Consider the following 24,677-nt stretch of genomic DNA (forward strand, 5'->3'; position numbering starts at 1 on the left):
GCCTCTGCTTAAGGTCCTTCATCATCTTTGTAGCCGTTCTTTGGACACTGTCTAATTGCTTTATATCTTTATTATGTTATGGCACCTAGAACTGCCCCCAGCAGCTGGCGTGAGGCTGTCCCATTTCGGAGGGGGGACAATCCCCTCACTTGCCTGGCTGGCCCTGCTGTGCCTGATGCAGTCCAGGACAAGGTTGACCCTCCTGGCTGGCAGGGCAGGACTGACTCATATTAAATTTCATGCAAAAGGAAAGTCAAAATATGTGATTAGCACCCAAATTGAGGGTTTTATTTCATATCTCCTTATTCATTGGAGGATTCAGGCTGTTATGCTTCTGTTTCATCCAGATGTTATAAAAGCACACAACTAGCCTGTACCATTTACAATTTAGCAAGTGACAGGCCTCTGCTGGAGAGTTCAAATGCTCAATTTCCAATATTTCCCACTCAATAAATATACATATATGTATATACATCTGCTACCTGTTAGCAATCATATATTAAGTAATTTTTTCATCTAACACAGATAGGAAGGGATGAAAAACAGGACACAACAAATAGACTTATGGGAAGATTGTATCCAGAACTTTTTAATACTACTCTGTATGAACAAGTGATCTTTCTTAAGAGGTTTGATCTTGGCGGGTCTTCATACAGAGGGCTGTCATGTAGATGTCAAATTTCATTCCTGATCACAATCTCAGTATGACTGTACCTTTTTTGAGACACTGAACCAATGGAGATCCTGAATAAACCCCTTAAGTTTAGTTGTTCTTATTCTTTTGCATGTTGTTGAAAAAAAAATAAAATAGCTTCCAAAGCAATACTGAAATATTTTTCTTCTGAAATACTGCAGTATTAATCATAATACAAACCAGAAATAGTCCAAACTTAACTGTTCATAGAAAATGCAACCAAATACAAGGAGTCTTTTAGAGATAAGATCTTGGAATTGTCTTTATGGCCAATACTCTTCTCCCTGGTTCCAGGAGTGAGAGAATATAAAAAACCTCTTAATTTTTGCCAGTTAGGTATATAAGCTTGAAAAAAATCAAGTTGCTCATTTCACTTGCATTCCATCTCTTCTTCAATATTTGCTATTTCTTCAGTTTCTTCTTGTTTTAATAGATTAATATATTCTGCCTATTAAAGGAAGAAAGTGACATTTTGTTAGTGTTTCATGCATGAAATTAGTCATGATTTATTAATCCCCTGTCATTCAAATTTGTATTTATTGTATAAAACCTGTAGCAGGACTGTGTCAATTAGAAGACCAAGGTAGACATGTACAGGTCTTCCCTCCATATGAGGGAAGCTCCCAAAGAGGAACAATGTCTTTTTGACTGAAAAGCTGGAAAAATAATCTTTTAAAATATAGAAAAGATAACATGATGAAGGGAGAGAAAATAAAAGTATTTATAAAGGCTTGCCAGTTATTCAGCATATTTCTGCATACAAATTTTGTCTTCCAGACTTGCCTGCAGCCAACCTAAAGACTTTGAAAATTGCAGCAAACTGCAACATGCTCTCTAGAAGGGCAGCTCCTGCAGTGTGTCTTTGTTCCTTCTCATGAGTCATTCCAGTGTTCCACGTAAGTTTAGCACCTCTCAACATTCTGCTCTACTTTCTCGCTTAGCATACCCTAGAAACGTTTACCACCTTCAGCATAATTGCCAACTACTAGTATGGCAAAACTACTGACGATTTCTTTGTCCCTTCTCTCCCTGCCTGCTTCTGCATTATTGTTGTGCTGAGAAACTTATGCTCAGCATTATTTTAGTGATAGCATATGACTTATAGGGATGGCAGGGTGAAACTGCATTTTCTCCAATTCACCAGGTAGACAGATGACAATTATTTTGTAATAGAAAAGGTAAAACAGACAAGTTATTTGTGTGTGGACTTTCTCTGTCTGTATCCCAAGAACAAGAAAAAGAAAGAAATTTGATTCTTACTTGTGTGCATCTTTCTGACAGTCAGGTCATGCCTTTGAGACTAAATTTTTTAAATTTCAGGCAAATGGAAACAAAGCATACCTGGAAGTTCATTGGAGAGGGCTCACGGAATGGGTCTCTTGGCTGTGGTACTGTATCAGATGTTTTTTTCAAATAAGCCCTTCTACAGTGATGAAAAGGTTTGGTGAAGAAAAGACTTATTTTGCAAACACATGAACACATCCTGTATAATAATGCTCCTGAAGTACTATTTTATTTCTCTAAGACAAAAGTAGTATTCTTCTAATTCAAAAGTAGCTAAAAATTACATAGGCTGAATACAATATTATAATTTTGTTGTTCGGAATTTGCATGACAACAATTTATTTTATGACTTACTAAGGCCTCATAGGAAGTTGCTTTTTTAAGTATATGAAAAGGAAACATTGTCAAAACATGGAAAAAATTTCATGCACCACCCCTCTACATTGCAGGGTCTGATGGTGGGAAAGAGGTACTGATAAAAGGCCTTGGCCAGGTATCGGAAAACATTGTGTTATATTAATCAAGTGGATAAGAAAGTTGGGAATCAGAAGTATATAGCATACTTGAGGAACATCCAGCGGATGATTCCTAGTATAGCTCAATGTCATTTTTCTCCCTTCCTTCTCTCCTTTAAAAAGAAGCCAGAAAATTTCTGTTGGGGGAAGTGTTATTTCAACTATAGATTAAAAATTTTGCACAAGAAAATAAGGCTTACACTGTAATGTAAAGGAAAAATGTGAGACCTGCTGCCAGCCCTGGTATCAGAAACAGCATATATGATGAAGTAGATGTAAGTTGGTGTGTTCCTGAAAACCAAGCAATCATCAAAGTGTTGGTTAGTATCACAGGACATGAATGATTCCACAGCTATGTGCAATCTGCTTTGCATCAGGGTGTCAAACACTGCATGCAGGGATGACTTCTTTAGCTCAGCACCTCATTGCCCTGTAGCATGCAAAGGAATAAAGTAGCTGAAGAGTATGTGGACTGTCCACAGGAACCTGAAACCTGAGGAGCTGAGTCCTACAGAGTATTTAGATATCCAAGGTGCCAGAGAGCAACAGCAGGAAAAAGGAGATTATAAAATCAGGAGCAGAGATGGAAGAAGTAAAACAGCTGGCAACAGACCTCAAAAAGATCTGCTTCATTCACTACCCCTGTGCAAGAAGCACTGTCTCCCAGGAATGATTGGAGAACCCCCTAATAGTAAGAGATATGGCAATTCTTCCACTTCCTTTGTCCTAAGAAATTAATGTGCAATTATCAATGTGGTTCCATTATTAAGCATGAAGTAAAAAATGAGGCAGATAGGTAATAACTGAACAAGGTCAAGGAAGGGATTTTTATTCTTACCAAACTCCACAGGTGTACTCCACTCTCCCCAGTTTGGGCTTACTAAACAAAAGCCTGCATCTGTTGCTCTGATTTTGATGCTGTACCTTTTTTCTGAGATGAAACTTTCATATAGATAGGAGTTACTTTCAATGATTGCTGCCTAAATGCAAAATAAGTAGAATGAGAATTTTTGCATTATTTTTATATAATTATGATAAAATTTTATATTTTACATTTATATAATCTTTCTGTGAAGAGAACAGAGTGAAATAATTAGAAAGCTATCATTTAGTAAGTTAGATTGTTTAATCTTAGTTCCGTTTGTTTGAACATTTTTATTATTGGGCAATATGATGAAATAAAGATGAAATTCGCTGGGTGCTTCCCTGGCTCCATAGACTCTGCCAAGTAATGGGACTTCAAGGAAAAAATTCTTCAAAGGTCTGGCACTTTGTTACAGAGGATATTTTCAAAACTGAAGTAGAGTTCAATAGCCAGATTATATCATTTTTTCTTCCATCTTTATATTGGCCTAATCTTTGAGGTAATATTTTATGGCCTCTTACATCTCAATCTTTTCCAGAGAGTATTAAAAAAAATTCCCCACATTTTTTCTGTGACACAGAATCATGATCCATATTTTTACATATATATGAATCTGTTAGGATGTAAAAAAGAATGCAAAATGGAAGATGTTGTGAAGTAATATCTAAATTCACATGTGCAGGTGTTTTTTTACCAAATTTTATAAAAAACAGTTTAAAACTTCAGATTAGGAAAACTTATGAATAATGATCATGTGCAGTACATTCAAACAGGTAGTGTGAAACCAAACCAATTTGGTTGGAAGATGCTCTGATACAGAAGAAATTTCAATATAGCATAAATTTTCAATTAATACACACTTACTGTTTTAGATGTGGTTTTGGTGTCTTTCTCAGCATCAGCCTAGCAACAAGAGAAAAGTTTAATTTTTAGGATTATTCTTTTGTTACTATATAATAAAGGGTCTTCTCTCATGGATGTTTGATTTTCAAAAAGAAAAAGTGTATGTAATATTTTAAATGCCTTCTTTTAAAGACTGTGAAATTTAAGCTGTTCTTCCACTAAGTAGTTTTTCCTCTCCACTGATGCTCTGAAATTTTGCACCCTTTAAATTTGATTGCAGAATTGAGCATCAAAGCACTAAACAAAAGAAAAAAGTCCTGGGTTGACAAAATGTTTACATTTTTATTGTTAAAACAAAGTATCTAAAATTCACAAATCAACTCTTCTTCCACTAAGTAGTTTTTCCTCTCCACTGATGCTCTGAAATATTGCACCCTTTAAATTTGATTGCAGAATTGAGCATCAAAGCACTAAACAAAAGAAAAAAGTCCTGGGTTGACAAAATGTTTACATTTTTATTGTTAAAACAAAGTATCTAAAATTCACAAATCAACTCAGACATTTTTTCCATTGTTTTTTTGCCTGTGTAACTTTTCCATTCTTAAATATTTAATTTAGCTAAGTTATGTCTCCTTTTTTTTCAATTTTTCACTGTTGGAGCAACAATAAGCTCACAAATATTTTGAACTTTATTTTTGAAGGATGCAATATTACTTTCCATATTCATTCAAGCTTTCAAAAGGAGGGGATAAGAACAGGGTTGTATGGTGTTATGTGTGGAAATAGAGAAAAACAAAATGCTGTTAAATGCCATAATTATTATTACCTTGCTTTCTATGACAATTTCATATTTGAAACAACTCCTTCTTTTCACATGACTTGTTTGAGGTTGTTGCCACGAAATACTACATCTGTGAGAAGCTTCTGTACAGTTCACTGTGATATTTAATGGAGGAGTGAGTTTTTCTACAATAATATAATCAGAAATACTATTGATTAGTAATAGCTCTCTTCATTCTGCAGTTTTAAAACTATAGGTGGATGTTCAGGCAACTGATCTAAAAAGACGTAATGCAATTTTAGCAGAATTTCTATACTGTCCCCATATTCTGAAGCAGGAACCCCCTGATTTAACATTTCAGTTGAGGAGCCTGGAGGACCACGTGCAACAGTAAGGAAAACTAAAAACACAAGCCATTTATTACATTTTATTGAATTCAGCATGTGATTTCTGCAGGTTTGGTTTTATTTCTTGGGTTTAAGGGTTTTTTTAATATATACTATATTCAAATTAAACAGATTTTTTAATTAACATTTTTCCATTAAAAAAGGGGAGTTTTGGCTCACAGCATTAAGGTAACTAGTTATTTTCATTATGTGGATTTAACAGCATTACAAGAGAATAAGACAAAGATCTAGACAGTTCCACTCAGGAATCCTTAGCTAGTTAGTTCTAAAAAATGACACCTTTCTCTCAAAGAATAAATATTTGACTGAAATGTTCAATATTTTCTGACCTATGATTTCAGATTGTTTCTGTATTTATTAATTTTTGTCCATTCTTATACTTTAGGGCTGAGAAAAAGTGAAAAAACTCCAAATCTATTATAGGAAGAAATATTTTTTTAAATGTCTTCTTTTTCCCATGGATGAATTCTTAATTCTTTTAACATATAGCTGAAATTTAAATCAACAAAAAAGGCTTACCAATTTGGTATAGAAGTATCTTCTTCTCATATGACTGAATGCTTTGTCCACTTCTGGACCCATTTACAAGGAAATATGCATTGCTATTTTCTATTGTCACATTTTGAAATCGACATCCTATGTGCCTTCCACAGGTATCTTTGATGTAATTTTGGCATTCTGTGACACCTTCTTTCCTTTGCATGAAATATTGTATCAATAAAATATTGACAATGTCATATGTTCAAACACAAATCAAAATTCCAGATATTCAAGCAGACCGACTTACTTTCGGGGTCTCCAGTAGAGAAAATACTGGGTGTCTTCTGTAGCAGCCTTGCCCACGTGCCAGGTGCAGTTCATGAAGGAAACATTAAAAATGACACAGGCAAAATGTTCAATGGCTGTCCCATTCATGCCTGCAAACACAGAAAGAATATCCCATGTCCACTCTGCAGAAAGACTGAATAACTGCTCCAACAACACAGATCTTTGCAGGCTCATTTTGCAATTTTTTATCTATCTGCTTGACAAATCTGACTGTTTTGGTCTTGTAGTTTTGTCCTTACTTGAAGATGGCAATGATTTTATTTCTGTTGAGCCATGGATTATCTATCATGGTTCCTGCAGCCATAGATGTGACTGGGATTTAACTGAGTCTTTAATCAATTCAAGCATAGGGAGTTAGTGGAAGTTAATAACAGAGACAGTCACTGTAGTGTTCTTTGTTTAGACCCCTTGTTTAGCTGAGGCCCAGTCTACAGTGGAATGTAAATTCTACAACCATGAGCAGGGTGGCAAAGTTCTCTCTGCTGTGCTTGTATTAAGTGCTCTGACCCTTAGTTTCAAAGCAGTAATAATTTAAATAAGATGTTCACGAATCTCTTCTGTGTGACAGCTGGCTGTTTACAATCTAATCCTGAGACTGTTTCCTGAAGCTAATCCCTGCAGAAGTGTTGCAGTTTTGAAGAGAATGATGTATTTTTCAATTAGGAATTGAAACTGGCTGTTAATCTCTTCCAGTACTTTGGATTCAAGGATAGAGGGAATCTTATTAGCACTGAACGTGATAGAAACAGGCCTGAATATCCCTATAATTAGTGTAAAATCAAGACAAAGCTGAACCAGAAGTTTACAGTTTGCTTCAGTTAACTTACAACCTATACTCATAACCTGAATGAATTCCTTGTGTGTTTCTCCCCTACCAAAAAGTGAGATCTCCAACATGAAGATATCACTGTGAATTGAAGGATTGGGCCACAGCTTTCCAAGACTAATCCAACCTCTGCTCATTGAGTTTAAGCACCACACACACAACATTTGCATTTACCTCTCTTGTTCACCCTAAAACTCTGCATCTGATTCTTACATTTTTGGAAATGAAGATAAATTCTTAAAGATATGATAAAGATGTCAAAGTACTGCTGGATTTCAGGAAATCTTTCTCTCTTCCATGGGGAAAGTTGAAACTTTTTCAAGAGCTTGGTCCAGCAGCATTTCTTTCAATGGCAGTGTTGGCCTAAGCATGCCCTGCCTTTTCCCATCCTTCATTGATCCTGATTCCATCCTGCCCCCCTGGCTGTGCTAATACCACTTTTTGTGAGGCCCAGTAGTGAGTAGGTTTGAACAAGTGATCATCATTACAACTAATGCTCCTCTCAGCAGTTATGTTTTTCTTTTCAGTTGTTTCTTTTATCCTCTATCAGAAATAGTGGAACAAGCTCTTCTGGGATGACAGTATGGGCTAGCAACTAAGAGCTATTTCCATAGCTGTAATAAATACTGACCTATACTTAGCCACTAGAGGTATCAAAACTCTCAGCACAGAGTTGTTTACATCCAATTTATGTGTATTAAGTTTATATATATTTAACAGACTGTTTGTGAGAGTTCAGTGATTACAGTACTTGATGAGGTGAGGGAGACGGATCAGCTCTCTGGTCTGCTACAGATTCACTTTATGACCCTGGGCCAACCAAGTCTGTGCACTTCACTTCCCCATTTACAAAATGAATAGAGAATTTGTCTCCCCATGAAGAAATTGCTGGGTAAATGCAGCAGTTAAAGATCACAGGTGCTGTGCAAGGGTCTTGGAGAGGTTGGCTTCCTCAAGCCTTTAGTAAAAAAAGAGTTATTCTGATTTTAAATCACTTCACAATGTGGTTCTTGCGAGGGCCAATAAGCAGTTGAAGTGTTCAATGACAAAGGAAATATTCATGCATATGCTGTGAATAGATATGAGCCTCTCTATACTTGTTGCTGATTGGACCTTTTTTCCAAGGTTTTAGGGCATTTATTTTTCATTTTTAATTTATTCTTATTTCTGTGGTTAAGTCAAAGAAATTCTGGTTAAGTATATATAAACACCACTGCCCTTTCTGTAAGGTTTATTTTTGAGCCTACTCTATTCATCCAACACTGTCAGCATTACCTTTGTATTTTTAGCAACACCTGGAATAGAGACAAGAGTTCATGAGACTTTTACCTCACATTCTTTCAAAGAGACACTGATATTGTTCTGCCTCCAGTTTATACTGAGGACTGGCTACATTTTTCTAGTGTCTTTTTGCTTAACCACTCCTATTTGATATGCCCCATATTTGTCATTTGCACATGTTTATTCCCATAAAAAAGGGTAGGACCATATTCTTATTAGTCTTTTCCGTGACTTGTGATGCAAAAACTAATTTAATTTCTCTATATTGTACTCATCCTTCTAAACTGCCTCCTGTATTATTTGATGATAATAATAAAATACATATGCAAGTATGTTAATATCTTCTGAAGCATCCTTTGCTTCAGACACAAATAACTTATTTTCACATATTTTACTCTTTTTAGAAAGTTTGACATTATTTTCATGAAAGAGGTAAGATACTTAATTGAGATGTGACAATTATGATTGCATGCAACTGCATAACAATCCACTATTTCAAGTACATATAGTGCTTTCAGTTTTTGTTTGTTTGTTTATAATATCTCAATTTCTTGGCAGACATCTGAAACAATGTAGACACCTTATCTTAAGAAAAATAACAGAGATAAGAAAATTTCGCTCTGCAACCATTCGTGGTTACCAATATTGCTAGGAGGGAAGGACAGGATCTCCCCTTTGGGTCTTGAGCCCAAAAGAATTTTTACTTTTATTTAGTCATTCTTCAATTAAAAAATGCATAAACTGTTGGATCTTAGACATAATTGACCAGATACTTTGTAAAATATGTTAGATAACAAATTTGATATTGGAAATAAAGAATATCTAAAAATTTTTAAAAGTAATTAAATTACTTTAACCTTTCAATCTAACTCTGAAGATGCTGTTAGGTATGAGGTGGAGTTTGTCTTACCTTAACCTCCTGAAAAGCTGTATAGATGCTCACAGGGGAACCAGTAATTCTATACTGCCTTAACACAGCCTGGAAAAAAACCAGCTACTTTAGACCATTAAATCTGTTCTGGGACAAGATGAATGAAGGCTTCACTATATTTACTTTTTGCAATGCACCAAAAATATAGCCCAGAGGAATCTCTCTAATTCTGAGCTATCCACCTTTGTTAGCTAAATCCAAGAGGATTCATTCCTTTCCTTTCTTACATCATCTGGAATTCACATGTAATTACTAAATAAAAATACTGCCACTATTATTTTCTCAAATGAAAAATTATTATTGAAAATGTCTTTTACTCCTCATTCTTATACCTGTGCAAGTATCATGTGCTGCTTCTCCTTAGAAAAACAGTTGCAGCAGCAGAACAGTCCTATATTCCCCAGAGATGTTTCAAACTTCCTCCCATATCTCAAATAGGTCCTGTGCAGATTATTGATGAAAATCTTTGGGAAAATTAAAGCATATTTGTGTGAAGTAATTTCTATGAAAATTGGCTACTGCTACTCTCTGTTCTACAAAACAAGGTATTGCTCAGAGAAGCCTGAACCCAGCACCTTTTCACAGGGGATAGTCATGTCAGGAATTCAAAATTTGAAATGCTACTGCAGTTGATTAGAGAGGCGATTAGATGAAAATAAAAACTGTCCAGTAGTCTGTTGATGATGAGTAACACATAGCCATATATTTTATCATATTTTTATCCCTCTATGATTTTTATAGCAAATGAAAAGAAAGGCTTGTAACTGAAAAAAAAAACCCCAAAACTTATACTTTGTTTTTTTATATGACCATATTTTGTTACAGGAAAGTCTGTGTTGAGTAATAGTACATTAAAGTAGACCCCTGAGATTCATTTCCCAGCTTTGCTCCTGAAAGATCTTGAAAGACATTAGTCAGCTGGAAAGTATGGAATGGAATTACTGCTTCCATGTTGGATGTGCTATGAGGCTAAGACTATGACTGCAGTCCTGCAGCATTTTCAGGGAATTGTGTCTATGAAATCTTCTAAAGTATTAAAATTGTTAAAGAGAAAGGTCACTGACATACTTCCATTCTACTCATGCCTAAATGCAGTACTCCTAAAAAAGTTCACTCCATTTAGTGATTTTACTCTATGCATGCAAAGACCTAAAATCCAAACATTTCCAATTTGACTGTGTTTTCAAGAGAAAGTAACACAGGGTCTCAAATTCTGTAATTCAGGTTTAATTTTACAAACAAAATACTGCTATGTGGTTGAGACCAGTAACACTGGAACTACGAATTTTAAAATACAATTATACAATTATTTTCAGATTGTGAAAAAAATGTGCCATCAAAATATACTGTCTGAGACATTCATCAGAGGAAAGTAGGCATTTGCTATCAGGTAGCGTTATCCAACCCTCACAGTTATTTTAACATTAAAACTATAAGAAATGACAAAACTCAGTATTTCTTTGCCTAGCTTCTTAGAAGTAAAAGAGAAATAGAAAAAAATAGAAAAGAAAAACACACAGTATTAAACCTACCTTGTCCTTGAAAACCTGTTTTCTGTGGTGCTTACAGTAATGGAGAACAAAATGGATAGAAACTATGACTTTGCCTTGGTGTATTTTTGCATGCTTTGACAATGTGATTTCATTGCCTCATTTCCCTTATCCTTACTTCCTTTAAACCATGGGGAGAAGCAGGGTCCCTCCCAGCCTTGGGACAGAGTCAGAATAGAGAGGCGCCCATTTCATTATTTGACTCACATAATTTTCATTCATTTCTGTCACACATTTTTCATATAAATGTTTGTGCAGGGCACCACCTGAAAGATATATGAACATGGGTCTTCCTTCTGTCTCGAGTGTGGGTTAGCTATCATTGCTTCAAGCCATGCCACTGTTTTCTGCTTATTGCTTAGGGATGCTGCCCTGTGCAGGAGTATCAGCCCACTGCTCTGGCCTGCAGAAGAGCTGCTCTCAACTTTGAACTAGCCAGCCTCATTCCCTGTAGGTGGGTAGCAAACCATGTCACCAGTCTCGACAACCTTCCTGCTTTGTGTGCACATTTTTCTGGGTTGGGTAAATTCAATGCACAGATCAGGAAAAGTTTCTGTATGTATGAAATGTCCTGAGTGTACCAAACCAACAGTATGTCACTCGTCTGTGCTGGTGTCCTGGAACTCAGAAGCATAGAACCTGCCTCTTCATGTACCCCACACCACAGTCTGAGTACAGAGCTCCTTGCCTTCTTCATCTTTAAATATTTTTAGCAGAAAAATGAAGTCATTAGACAACAGCGTTTAAATCTCATTATTTATAATGTTCACTGAGTGTATTACTCTTCAGTGTTATATCTCATTGGAAGAGTGGTAAATCATATAAAATCTGTCCTCCTTCTGTTTGTCTGTATGTTGCACATCTTCATTCCCATCAGTCTTTGTTCTTGTTGCTCTTCTGGGCAGAGAAAGAATAGGTAGGGGATGGTTCTTGAGACATTTCCTCTTCTTTAGGTCTCAATTCCTCAATTTTATTCATAGGGTAAACAGCAAGACACTAACATTTACCCTGATATGACATTTCATTTCAGGACCTGCAGAAGTAAGGACTTCTCATTGCTGCTCTGTAGAGGAATTGAAAGAGGTCTGCTGGAGTTCTGCAATAATGCCAAGACTTTTGTAACTACTCAGTTTCTGTAATTCTTGCAACTGGACCTTATTCTGTTCTCAGAACTGAATTATTCTTGGAACCCTGAGTCCCAGCACTAGAGAATTTGGGTGATGGTTTAACTGCTACAGGAAATTAAATTACCGGCAGCTGAGCTGGAATTAAAATCTTAATTCATTTTCTAGTAATTTTTCTAAATAATTTTTTTCATATAGATTGGAAAAGATAGAATCTTCAATATCTATACAGAGTAAACAACATTCTATCAGTTTCAATGTAGGCAATTTAATTAATTGTATGGAATGTAAGGCTTCATGCTTATACCCAAGATCACCTCTGTAGAGGATCTGGAGTACTACACAAGCATCCCAGTCTTGTCAGTTAGAGTTTCACAGCAGTGTTTGATGTAAACATAGATGACTTCACCAGGCCAGACAACCTTGATGAAGTTCTCTTTAGCTGCTACGCACTCTGAAGGATGATTAATTTGATTAATGAAAAGGAGGGGAGTTGCATGCCAGAGTAGTCTAAAGGCATCCTTTTCAAGAGCAACACATTTTACCACAGACTTTTTGGGTCAATCTGTATTCTTTTAAAAACCAGAATAATTGTACAACTTTTATATTAATAGCTTTGGAGCCTTTAATTTAAAACATAAGAATTCCACTATTTCATTTAGTCTTCTTCATAGCTAATGCCAAGAGTGAACATTGCAGTTATAGTAATAAAGAGGTCAATAATCAAAATAGAATCTTTCCTTTATTTCTGATTTCTTTGCTCTGGTTGAATCTATTTTAAACCAGCCACCTTTTATGTGAGGTATTTAGAAACAGGAAGGAAAGTATAAGCAGAAATTTGCTAGATATTAATTTGTCTGTAAGAGGACCAAAGAGCTCCAAACACAGCACGTCTCAGTACAGGGCTATGCAGTAGGTACACTTGGCAGTTCTGTTCTGGATATTACAATACCTGAAAGCTGAATTAAACTCAGGTCCTCACTGTGTGGGGATGATGCATCCAGACATTTATTTTAGTTAACAAGTATTAGTTTTTCTCCTTATTTCCTTTACTTTCTTGATTTAGCTTGTTTGTACCTAATCCTAGACTACCATCATGTGGCCACTTTGAGAATCTTCCCAAGAAACAGAAAGGCTGATTACCCTGAGTCTGGAAAGCATCAAGGCACTGCCTGCACACAAGATGAAGGCTACTTAGAGATTTCTGAGGGCATAATTTTGCTTCTTGATGGCACTTGGTCTTCCCATATTTAGACATTCTGTTCTTTGTTTTGTGCCTGTTTTATTCTGCTTTAATTCTCCTCCCCTGCAAATACTGAAAAAACACACTCAAACTTCAGAAGGAAAATTTTTCTGTAAATAGTAGCCTTGGGTCACTCCGTTAAACTCTAAACCACATTTCTACCCACACATTTCAAACTCAGTTTCAAATCATGCCCATGTAAATCCCTTCAGTATGTCCTCTCATATGGTCCCCCTCAACGGCCTTGCCTCTAGGTTGGAGAGACATCAGTTTGACAGATGGATGGTTAGATGGCTGGATGGGCTCATCCAAATACTAGAGTCAGTGCCTCAATGCCCAAGTGGAAATCAGTAACAAGTGGTGTTCCACAAAGGTCCATGCTTGGTTGAGCCGTATTTTACCTCTTCAGCAGTGCCACAGCCAGTGAGTTCAAGGGCGCCCTTCAGTGAGTTTGTGGATGGCACCAGGCTGAGTTGTGCATTTGCTGCATTAGAGGGAGGAGATGTCAACCAGAGGGAGGCTTGAAGCTTGACAGCCTTGAGGAATGGGATCATGTAAACTTCATGGAATTAACAAGGTCCTGGTCCCGGGTTGGGGCAATTCCCAGTCTCTGTGAACAGGTTGCTCAGAGAAGCTGTGGATGCTCCTTCTTTGGAAGTGTTCAAGATCAGGCTGGGGGCAGGGTTGGACTAGACAATGTTTGAATATGCCTTCTTATCCAAACTATTCTTTGATTTTGGTATTTTATAGAATATCATTGCAGTAAACACTTTCCAAAGCTCATGCATCTGAGCTAGTATTTCAGACTGTTACTCAGATATGGACACACCTGTTTCTATATATGTGCAGCTGTAGGAACAGAGATCTCCAGGTCACACAAGGCTATATTTTGAAGGAAGACTTTGCTCCAAGTAAGGTATTTATAGTAGACTCATTTTTATTCATGTGATTATAAAAACAATAATTTTTTAAAAACTACGTGGTTAATATATTCATTGCAGAACCAAACTGGTTTTCTTATCAGAGCACTTCATCAGGCAATAATCCACACTGGAGTTGGAGTCTACCACAATTTGAAACCTAAATCCAGTCTCCAACCAAAGTGGACATTTATTGTGGTCTTAACATTTCACCTTAGCCTTTTTCTCAATGTACAACAAATTTTTTAAAAAGTGGAAAATTGGAAATAGTTTTGATAAGGACAATAGGGCAGAACAGCATTTTCCTCACTTGATAAGGATAGTAGAACAGAACAACATCTTACTCTTATCAAGGACAGTAGAGCAGAAAAACACAGCCTTGAAGAAACAGATAAAGGATGTAACTTAGGCAGACAGAAATCATGCAAAACACAAGCAGGATGCCAGCTCAGCTCTGCCAGGCTGACAAAGCAGAAGTTATGCAGAGCAATGATATTATGCTTACTCAAACACGGGGACTGAGGGACAACCACCTAAAATGGACACGGGGCATGGAAGACAGAACCCAAAGAACCATGTAAGGGCTTCCCATGAAGATTGTGATTATGTAAAATAAAATCAAGGAGGTGGGGATATCTAATGAATATGTAATCACTGTGCATGGTACAATCTCTGTTCACCTGATGCTCAGCACACTTGATTAGAGGAAATATCCTTGGGGTGACCAGCATACTGCAATAAAGAATGCCTGCTTTCTATACTCAAAACTCTGCTCGAAGGTTTCTATCCAGCCAATTTCTGTATCAGATTAAATAAAGGTTTTTAGCTGCAGATATTGTTAGTTCCTAGTCCTAGATTTTATTTTAATAATTTTAAAATATTATAATATTTAGTATTTTTTCCCATAATTAAAACTCCATACAGTGGATGTTAAACAAGACTTCAAAGATGGGATTAATTTCTAAAGTGTAGATTAAAACTGCATATTATATTCGCCTATAATTTAGTTACGAGATTCCATGCTAATTTTAAACTCTGTGAACAGAAAAGGATTCTTTCTGGCTGAAAATGAACAGAGTGAGGAGAGTGCTGTTTTATTAGATTGTATTTATTTTAATTGAAAATAATGACAGCTGAATTTAATTTGTGTAGTTAAAATTATCTTGACAGAAAAGATTGAAAATTCTTTATTACAGAATTCCTTTGCCTTTCAAGTTACAGTGACATTTAACTGATTATTCCTAGAAAGGTGATATGAATCAGTCTGAAATTGTGGTTCTACAGCACATAAGTACTTGCATTTCTTTCCCACTCAGTATTGTACTCTCTCTCATAGAGAATTGTGCTAAAGACACTTCCAGTCTAGGCTACTCTGAGTTTTGTGTGAGAAAATATTAAGGAAGTAAATAAATTACTTCCTCTGCATTTTGTAGAAGACTTAGGCTCATAATGTTATAGTAGTGAAGTTTTATATTTGATATATTTTATTTTTAGATGTACTTCATTCATTGATTCATTGTTGAAGTTTGTGAGATATACTATCTAAGCAAATTCTGCCTTTCTTTCTTTTCAAATCTTTTTAACAACTATTTTCCCTGCATTTTACAATTTGTTGTAATTTTTCCTATGAGATGTTTAGAAAAGATGCAGTGCTCATAAACCACTAAATATTTAATAGCTCTCAGTATGCTTTCCACCCATATTGAGGGCAGTTATACTATTAAAGCAACTGTTTTTAGGAAGCAGAAAAGATCCCAAATCTGACTGCAGTCCATCTTTGCCACACTGACATGTTCTTTTCAGGTTTAGCAGCCTTCTTTACCAACCTGTTGACCACACTTTTTCCTGATTTGGCTTTTCTTGTGTTCAAAGGACATGTACAAAACTCAGCCATATAATCACAGGTCTGAACTAATGGGAGATAATCAATATTAGTATTTCACCCATTAGAAGGGATGGCTCTGATAGAAAAATACCTCTTTACCAAGTTCTCCTGAAGGTATTGGAAAAAACCTATGTGAGATAGGCAATGTCTTTAAATTGAAAGACGGTTACACTTGAATAAATTCTTTCCTGAGAGAGTGATGAATCACTGGAACAAGTTGTCCATAGAATTGGTGGACTTGGCACTACTGGAAGTGTTCAAGGCCAGTTTGGTTGGCTCTTGAAGCAACCTAATCTAGGGGAAAGTGTCCCTGCCCATGGCAGGGAGTTGGAACAAGATGATCTTTGAGTCTCTTCCAACCCAAACCATTCTATGATTCTATGCTTCCTCAGAAATAAAACCTTGATAAACTACGGAACAATGGTTTAAAAAGAAGATAAACATTTAGCCACATACACTTGCCAGATAAAAATGAAGTGGAAGTGGCTAAATTAGTGTGATTCAGCCTAATGTAGGGAACAGTTTAAAAGACTGATGATAATCCTGAATCAGCAGGGCAGACGTGCAAACTCTGACATCAGTAGAGCTGGTGGTGACACTTGCATCATAAAGTGCACTGGTAAGAGTTGGGGGGAAAGAATTATTGTCTGTGACTGAAAGGGCAGAGATCTGACTGATTTAGTGGTTAGCTGATCTGATTGCACACAGGGACGTGAGTAAGCTGATCTATGGGAAAAAGAGAAGTAACATTGGACAGAATGCAGGAAAGGATTTGAAAATGTTAAGGCAAGCTTGATCCATAGTGGAAGTTAAGAGTTTTGAGAAATCATCTCAGAATGAAAAGTATGTCTCAATGGGACTCTCCAGAAGACTAAATGGGGAATTATATAAGCTTCACAGTCGAAATAGCATCATAGAGGGCTGCATCCTCTCATCTTCTCCATCAGAAAAGCATGTGTCCTTCTTGGGGCACTGTAAACCATGGATGGACAGAAACAGCTGTGAACCTCTGCCAAAGGTAAGTCCCAACAACATTCCTTTTTAAAATGTCAGGAAAATTCACTCTTTTCTCTCAAGTTTCCAGAGGCAGGAAACCTCCCTCTGTTCTCTGTGCTGGAGCAGCCTTCTTCTGTCTGACAGATTTAAACATGGTTTTTCCTCCACCTTCACTGTTTTTATCAATCCTCAAGACAAAAAATGTATTTTAGTCAGAAAAATCAAGTACCCTCCACTGGGATACTGAAAAATAACTCCCAATCTGCACTCTCAGATTATTTTGAAGCACAGATGCACATTTCAGATGGCTCTTACTAAAAATATTTCTAAAATTTAGTAAAAAAACCCCAGATTTATTAATTATCTAACATGTCAGGACTTTATAAAAATATTTCCTGGCTATTTTTTTTTCTTTTGCTGATGAGAAACAACAGTGTCTGTAGATAGGTCAATCTTTCAGGTGAGAATATAGTTGTTTCAAAACTCATTGCTATAATAATCCACCCCAGAAGGTGAGGGTAAATCAGATTCTTGTTAATATATCTCTTTGGGGCAGATTAGAGTGAAATGACACTGACTGGTAGGTAAATATAAATATTATAAAATATAAGTAGTCAGGGTTTATGTTTGCTCTTGGTTGCAATAAAAGCAGGTATGTACATGTTTTGGTTATTATCCACAGTAATACAAAAGCATAAAAATAATACTTAAGAAATGTATAAGGGCAAAGGAGAAAGGATAAGAGTAGAAAGATATCACCACCCGTGGATCCCAAAACAAGACTTGATTATTGCAATTTCGATATCCCTGATGCCCATTGGTCAAAATGATGGTCACGGTCTTGATCCATTGGGGATGGTGGAAACCCAAAAACCACAAAGCTCAGTTCATTAATACATGCTCAGGCTCAGTGAGAATGCTGAGATACCACCCATGGGGCAATGAGTCTTACACTGTCTGATGTAAGATGTGGATCACTGTGCAGTAACAGGTCTTTGATGGTTTATGACACACTCTAAGACATTTCAGCTGCCTCTCTCTTCACCTTAGTTGAGCCAGTTATGGCCCATCAGAAGGGATGTATCTCTTCAGGCCACATCTGAATGCCCCAGTACCTGGGAAGGAGTTTTCACTCCTGAGTCCTTTGTGTAAAGGAGGACATGTGACATGGTAAAAGCACTATCCCACCTCATATGATCTGCATCTTATAGGCCTCTTGCATTACCTGGCTCAAACCCCAGCTTGTAGCCTCTGGTGGTGGTTGTGCACCTTCTCTGCACCTGGATGACTACTTTGAGCATGGTCAGTAAAGCACCTGAAACTTTTGCAAATGGCCAGTTGTTTTGGCTCATTAACCATTTTAACATTCTAGTCACTCACAACTTCCTTTCAGTGGGCTTTCTTTCTCAGTGTATTGACCCTGAGCAGAGGCTGAGACACCACAAGACCTCAATGGAAGAATTAATATTAATGAGCTCCAGGTTAGTAATAAGGAGTTTGAACAAGCACAATTATCAATGTTGACCAATAATTAATACTGATGAGCAGAGTGCCTAGAAATGCATCTTTCTCTAATACAGAATGAATTGCTTAATATCTCTCTGGGTGAAGTGACTAAGAGGAATTATTTTCTTAGATGGTTCAGTTGTGAAGAAGCTGACATGTTTTGAAACTGTAAGCAAAAGCTGTTCCACAAACAAGAAGTTTATTTACTTTCACTTGGCAGATGGATGGACATTTTCCCTCTGCCTGTCTCTGATGAATTTTATATCACCATACTGCTTGGCTGAGAGTCAGTTTTCTTTCAACAGAGTGTTAAATGCTGCTCTTCACTGTTGTTCTCTTGGGCAGATAGAGTTTGGTAGGGAAGAGTGTTATAAGGGTAAGAGAATTTTTCCTAGAATGATGGTTATGGCAGGTGGATAGACTTTTTCTTCTCCATTTAGTTTCATAATGAATACTGACATACTTGTCTTCACTGAGAATGTTAGGTGCTCATATATGAGCAGTAGAATACGTCTTATTTAATATCAGAAATATAGACAGGAAGCAGATTTTTAGTAACTGCTTGTAAATCAATAGATGCTTTGCCAGTGCCAGTCCTAGTTCTTGAAGGTGGCATAATTAGGAAAATTAGGACCTGAAGTTTTAAAATGTTGTAAGGAATGTTTTTGAATACCTGAAATGTTTTCTGCATACCAACAAAGGAGGAAGATAGAATGAATCATTCAGAAGGACATTTTTATATTAATTGTATCGAAGCAGCATGGAGATAATTTAGCAATGATTCATTAAAGGAGTAGAATGGAGAATTTTTTCTTGTTTAGAGTCTCTTGTTTTTTAAAATCTTCTTGGTTTAAAAGGTTTTATCCTAACAAGGGGAGAAAACATTAACTGCTGTCATCACTTGAATATCTGATCAGGAATAGCTGCACAAATTAATAATCAGGTGATGATATATATGCTCTGAAGTGCCTAGGAATTTTATCTATATTAGGGTATGTTTCACCAGTTTCCTTGAAATAATACAGGAGGGTATCTTCCTAGAAATATTCTAGATTCATACTATTGTTTTAATGATAAAAGATAAATCATTCTTTCAAGCCTTATTCTCTTAGGCTCCTTGTAGTCACAACTATTGTAATGCATCAGTAGTTTGACCATCACCCCAGAGGAAATTTGTGTGGATAATGAGACATCAGCTTCTGACCGGTGTATGGAGGATTTTTTTATGTTGTTCATTAAATTTAAAATGGAAATGACAGAATAGTAGCAATTAGCTCTTTCAGATATATCTGGTGTGATTTGGAAATCTTGTATAATCTCTCCGTGCCTCAGCTCCTTGCTCAGGAAAGATTAAGGATCTGTTTTTATGTATTCATGCCCTCCCCCATCTCTCCCATTAAATGCAGAGCATATCCTAAGGTAGGTGTTAAATGGGTCTGATTTAGTCTAATGGTTTTGTACTCACATCACTAACAGCACTGAGCTTATAATTAAAACTTTTCACTGATGCCCCTTGATTAGGCAAGGCCAAACATGGCTATACAGTATTGCACTCCTTTATAGGACTCTTTCTCATCCCTGATGCAAAATCACCATATGCTACAGCGTACCCCAAACCTGCACATTGCTCTCCCATAAATCTCTGCCTGTGTGATTTGAGAAAAACTCGAACAGAGGCTTTGTATCTAAGGCTGACTTTCACTGTCAACAGTTGGCTGTTTCTTGCAGCTGATAATTTTCAGAAAGCAAAGAGGTATCTCCTCCAGGAGATCTCTTCTCAAGCCTTGCATTGGTGTATGTACATACATATAGTTTGAAAAGTACTACAAAATAATCAATGACAAGAGAAATGTTACGTTTTGGGACTGCAGATGCAGAGTAGAAAGCTGAATAACGACTGACATCCCTATTATATGAAACAGAAACATGAGATCAGACTTAAAACAGAACTAAGAGACCCAGAGGGTAGAAATTTAGTCACTGCAGTAGAAAGCTGTGATTTCAAAATTCCCTTCTGTTGACAACCACGTATCACTTTCAGGACACTCCATTTACCTTACTGCTATCCTTCAAGCCATCCTCACTACTCCTTTGCAGTGAAACGTGTTACTAACAGCCCAAATTTCTGAAACTTCATTTTCACTTCAAAACAAAGCTAAAGATGAGTTTTCCCCTTCTTCCTTTCTTGGTGTAAACAGAGGTGGAACTCAAGAGCACCCCAAATATCCCCAGCATGTGACTGCAAGCACTAGCTGTGTTGACAGAACAAACTAGACTGCAGGGACTGTGAGAAGGGAAAGACCTCGTCCTTTGGTCACATGCATGGGACTTCACTGGCCCCACACTGGGTTCAGAGCACTGAGACAGAAAGGGCTGTCAAGTACTAAACACTGCCTAGAGCACAGGCTTTATGAATATTGAGCAGTTGTTCCTTTCCACAGGCACCTAAATCCTGCTGAAGTAACTACAGAGTGCACTGGTTTTGTGGATATTTTTAATTACATGGCTTGCTGTTTTGATCAGCTCAAATCCACATCTGGTTCCAGTGCATCACTTTGATGGACTGAAACTATAACACAACTCAGTGTGAGAGTCTATCAAGGATGGGAAAAATGTGTTGAATTCCTACCATTCCTGCTTTCCTCAATAAATTAACATATGAAGATTTGAAAAAGAAAGTAAAAATCTTTAATTATTTAAAATTTTAAAAGAGCTCCAGAAAATGCATACAAAGTAATAAACTTTTCTCTGAAGTCAGTAATGGCAGTGAGTTATGGTGTAAGAGAAGAGGAAGAAACGTACTGCATTTGTTGAGTTTATTTGTTGAGTTGCTACCATTAATTCAAAGTAAAAAACATACCTTAACCAGGAAAAATTTGCATGTTGTTTTTCTAATAAACAAAAAGATACAAGGGGAAATTAAGTTTTCCACATTTTAAAAATTGAATCCTGGGCTTTTGGTCAGGTTTGCCATTATTACCATTGGATTTGAGGTTCGAAGTCATATTCTTCTCACTTAAATAAAACATAATTTTAAATATAGTCAGAGTTCTCCAGAAGCATTTACCTTCCTTTATCTTAGTTCATCATTAGAAAAATGTGGGTTTTGTACATCCCCACCATAAGATCATGTCTGATTAACACCAGAACAAGGAAACAATTGCCTTCAAGCACTTGAGGTAAAGTTGGTTTAGCCTAACCTTGAATTGTACTATCTAGCTTTAGAAAAAAAAAATATCAAAAAACACATGGACCTAGATATATCCTTTTCTAATCTAAGATCAAGATTAGTATATTGAATCTGTGTATCAGGAAAATCTAGATGTAAGTCAGTCAGAGTAATCGCTGACAAAAATATTCATTGAAAGAAAGAGGCACCCAAAAGACAAAGCAGCTGTTTTTAAGATTTTACCATTAACAACCCGAAACATTTCATTGATCTTCTCTATAACATTTCTATAGCTGGATTTTTTTGTTTGTTTGATTGTGTATTTGCGTTTTCTTTGAAACATGTATTTTTAACACACACACATACACTGAAAGAATATATTTGTTTCCATACATAACTGTAACAGCCTCAGCCTGGGATGAGAGTGAAGATCTTTGGGTTTCTAACACTTTGTTGAATAAGCCTCAAAGGTCTTTTATGTTTCAGCATTTCTCTGCTGTGTGTCCAGTATCTAAAGATGGGGAAAAGCAAAGAAGAGCTAGTTTCCATGCTCTGGAAAGGATCACACTAGCTAGCAAATTATAAAAACTATATTACTTGACCTCTCAGCCCTTTATAGAAGGGATTGTGAAATATTTTGTCCAAATTTGGCAATATTTGAAAAGGTAATAAATAATGCAGTCTTGACTCTTGAAATTCATTTTTGCACGAAGATCTGGAGTCAGATCCTTAGTGAATAAACTTTTTTTATGTGAATAATGAGTCATATCTGTTCCAAGCAAAATACAAAAACAACCAAAAAAAAAAAAAACAACCCCAAAAAAAACCAACCAAACAAAAAACCCAAAAAAACCAGAACAATTTTTATCCATTATTGCCCCTCCAAATCCAGCTTAACATGGAAAGCTGGAAAGCAAAATATCAGTGTGTATGAACAAAGTTGTTGATTTTATTGCAGTTTAAATTAAATCCCACTTATCAAGTCAGTCAACTCCCCCCAGAATGACATTTGTAAGTACTGTCAGTGTGTCCTGCAATTCCATTTGTGATAACTGCAAGTTAAAATTATAAAGTCACATAAAAGGACAATTTCAGAGACTCGGCTGGGCAAATCGTCAGCTATGAAGAGTTAGACAGTTCTACCTGTTCAATATTCAAGATTTATTTATTCTTTTTCCTTATTAGTTCTGTGACCTTTTTTTTTTTCTAATTTGGTGCACACTGAAAGATGCATATTAGCCACTAAAAACCAGCAAAACAATGGCAAGTAGGGTAGGATCTTTCTGGGATTTTAATTTCATAGGTCACACTTGAACTGTGTGATTTAATTTCTTCTTTAATCTGACTTATTCCTAAAAGATAAAAATTTATTAAAATACATAAGTTTTGAAACTTTCCTCTTCTATATAAAAAATGGGAAAAATAGTAACAGCTCTGGCTTTTGAGTTAGTCATGCAGAGATGTGTCTCCTTAGAGGTCCAAAGACCTTGGGTAAGGTTCCAGTCAGTGTTTGCTTTATGCAGAGGTGTGCTTCAGCCCCTCAGTGGGAAGTGGCCCTCGCAATGGGCTTTTCTGAGGGAGTGCCTTATGAAAAGGGAAGTCTCCTGAATCAATTTCTCATTGTAGTCCTAAATCAAGACATTCTCCAGTGCTGATCTGTCCCACTTCTCAGCCCAAATGATGCATAGGTACCTAGGATTTAACAAGCATTGAAATTAAGGTAAGTTTTGAAAAAAAGTTTGTAAATGGTACTCTTCTTTTGGTTCTTCAGCTACCAAGAGATTTAAACTTTATTTGACCTCTATTTATTGTTTCATCATTCATTGATCAATTTCTATATCTTCCACTATTAAATATGGGATGGGGTATGGGGAGTGTTAAAAACCTGACAACCCTAAATTAAATCTAAGTTTTAGGTAGCCTTAATCAGACAAACAGTCCTAGTGATTCCCTTCATCTAAGACTGTGCATTAGAATGATGAAAAAAGATTTCATTGTTTAATAGTTGAATTTACTTTCTAAATTTGGCATAATATAATTTTCAGGACCACCTGAAATTGTCTTTTTTGATAATTTTACTATTTATTTTTCAAAGAAAAAAATATATAAACTGTTTCTTAAAAAATTAACTTTTGCATTTAGGAGGATATAATAATCATCCCCAGAACTTTTCAAAAAGTTATGTGTTATTCAAACACATGTATAATGCGGATTTAAAATTAATAGTTTAATGTCCTGCCACTTGAACTAACAGCTCTTAAGTGTTGTGAAACTTGTTTTAGCTATTTTCATTTTTCTTTCTCTGTCTACTTCCCAAATTCACCAGGTGGGTTTTGTACAACCTCTGCAGCTGCAGTGGTGGATGGGTTGGCAGCTCCTGTCAGTTCTCTTCCCTTTCTCTTACTCTAACAATGCACTACTGTAAACCAGACATTGCTGGGCACCAACAAACAGGTATTCACTGTAGTTGAAGCTCAGAAGTGAAAGAAAAGGGACAAATAAAAGAAAAAGAAGTGGTAAAATATCTATAGTGTTTTTTAAGCCCCATTTTTGGCAGGACGTGGCTTGGAAAGAATTTGAGTTTATTTTTTTTTTTATTTTGGTTTTTTTTTTTTTTTTTCATCATGGTTATTTTTTTTGCTAATTTAGATCGTTGAGATAATTTCTATCCCACTAGATTAACTGGACTGTCTGCAAGTATATTTGGCTAGTATGCATTTTTTCAGAGAAAAAAGAGGCAGAGAATCTTATTAGAAAAAATTGTCAGGCAATGAATTTTATTTTGCACATCATGGACTGAATTTCAGCACCATATGCTAACTCAAACCTCTTTGTAGCACAGGATGAGGAACACAAAGTCCTGTCTGCATATGTCTGAGAAGAAATGTTCTGTCTTTCAGCTCATCTATGCTGGCACAAATGAAAATGCGTATTCTTTGACAAGTTGTGAATCAAAAGCTTTTTATGTATGGACAGGTTTTGTTCCCTCCTAGTCACTTTGGGTGCAATTATGCTGCAGTGCTTTCATT

General features: G+C 36.3%; 2 protein-coding genes across 9 annotated transcripts in view; one reads left to right on the plus strand and one right to left on the minus strand.

Annotated features, from left to right (window-relative positions):
* Positions 1-562: 562 nt before the first annotated feature.
* On the minus strand, positions 563-10,942 carry LOC146768747 (granulocyte-macrophage colony-stimulating factor receptor subunit alpha-like). Of its 5 annotated transcripts, none has more exons than XM_085582396.1 (10): positions 10,788-10,940; positions 9,235-9,303; positions 6,177-6,306; positions 5,909-6,084; positions 5,028-5,167; positions 4,223-4,261; positions 3,332-3,473; positions 2,694-2,784; positions 2,036-2,117; positions 563-1,142 (listed from the first exon to the last, which is right to left on the minus strand). In XM_085582396.1, the coding sequence occupies exons 3-10, from the start codon at positions 6,302-6,304 to the stop codon at positions 1,065-1,067; spliced, it is 876 nt and encodes a 291-aa protein (XP_085438522.1). In that variant the 5' UTR covers positions 6,305-6,306; positions 9,235-9,303; positions 10,788-10,940; the 3' UTR covers positions 563-1,064. The 5 variants fall into 5 exon arrangements, with proteins under 5 accessions (XP_085438522.1, XP_085438521.1, XP_085438527.1 ...); XM_085582395.1 differs by having other exon boundaries at positions 9,235-9,318; positions 10,788-10,926; XM_085582401.1 differs by lacking the exon at positions 10,788-10,940 and adding an exon at positions 9,588-9,717 and having other exon boundaries at positions 9,235-9,318.
* Positions 9,716-24,677, plus strand: part of LOC110479348 (interleukin-5 receptor subunit alpha-like) — a 41,237-nt gene continuing 26,275 nt past the window's right edge. For 2 of the 4 annotated variants that reach the window (XM_085582328.1, XM_085582333.1), the window contains exon 1: positions 9,716-23,368. The gene's annotated coding sequence lies outside the window, so the exon portion shown is untranslated. The remainder of the gene's footprint in view (positions 23,369-24,677) is intronic. The other 2 variants (XM_085582335.1, XM_085582339.1) reach the window with 2 other exon arrangements.

The sequence above is a fragment of the Lonchura striata genome, chromosome 1 (assembly GCF_050655825.1).
Source record: "Lonchura striata isolate lonStrDom1 chromosome 1, ASM5065582v1, whole genome shotgun sequence".
Lineage (NCBI taxonomy): Eukaryota > Metazoa > Chordata > Aves > Passeriformes > Estrildidae > Lonchura > Lonchura striata.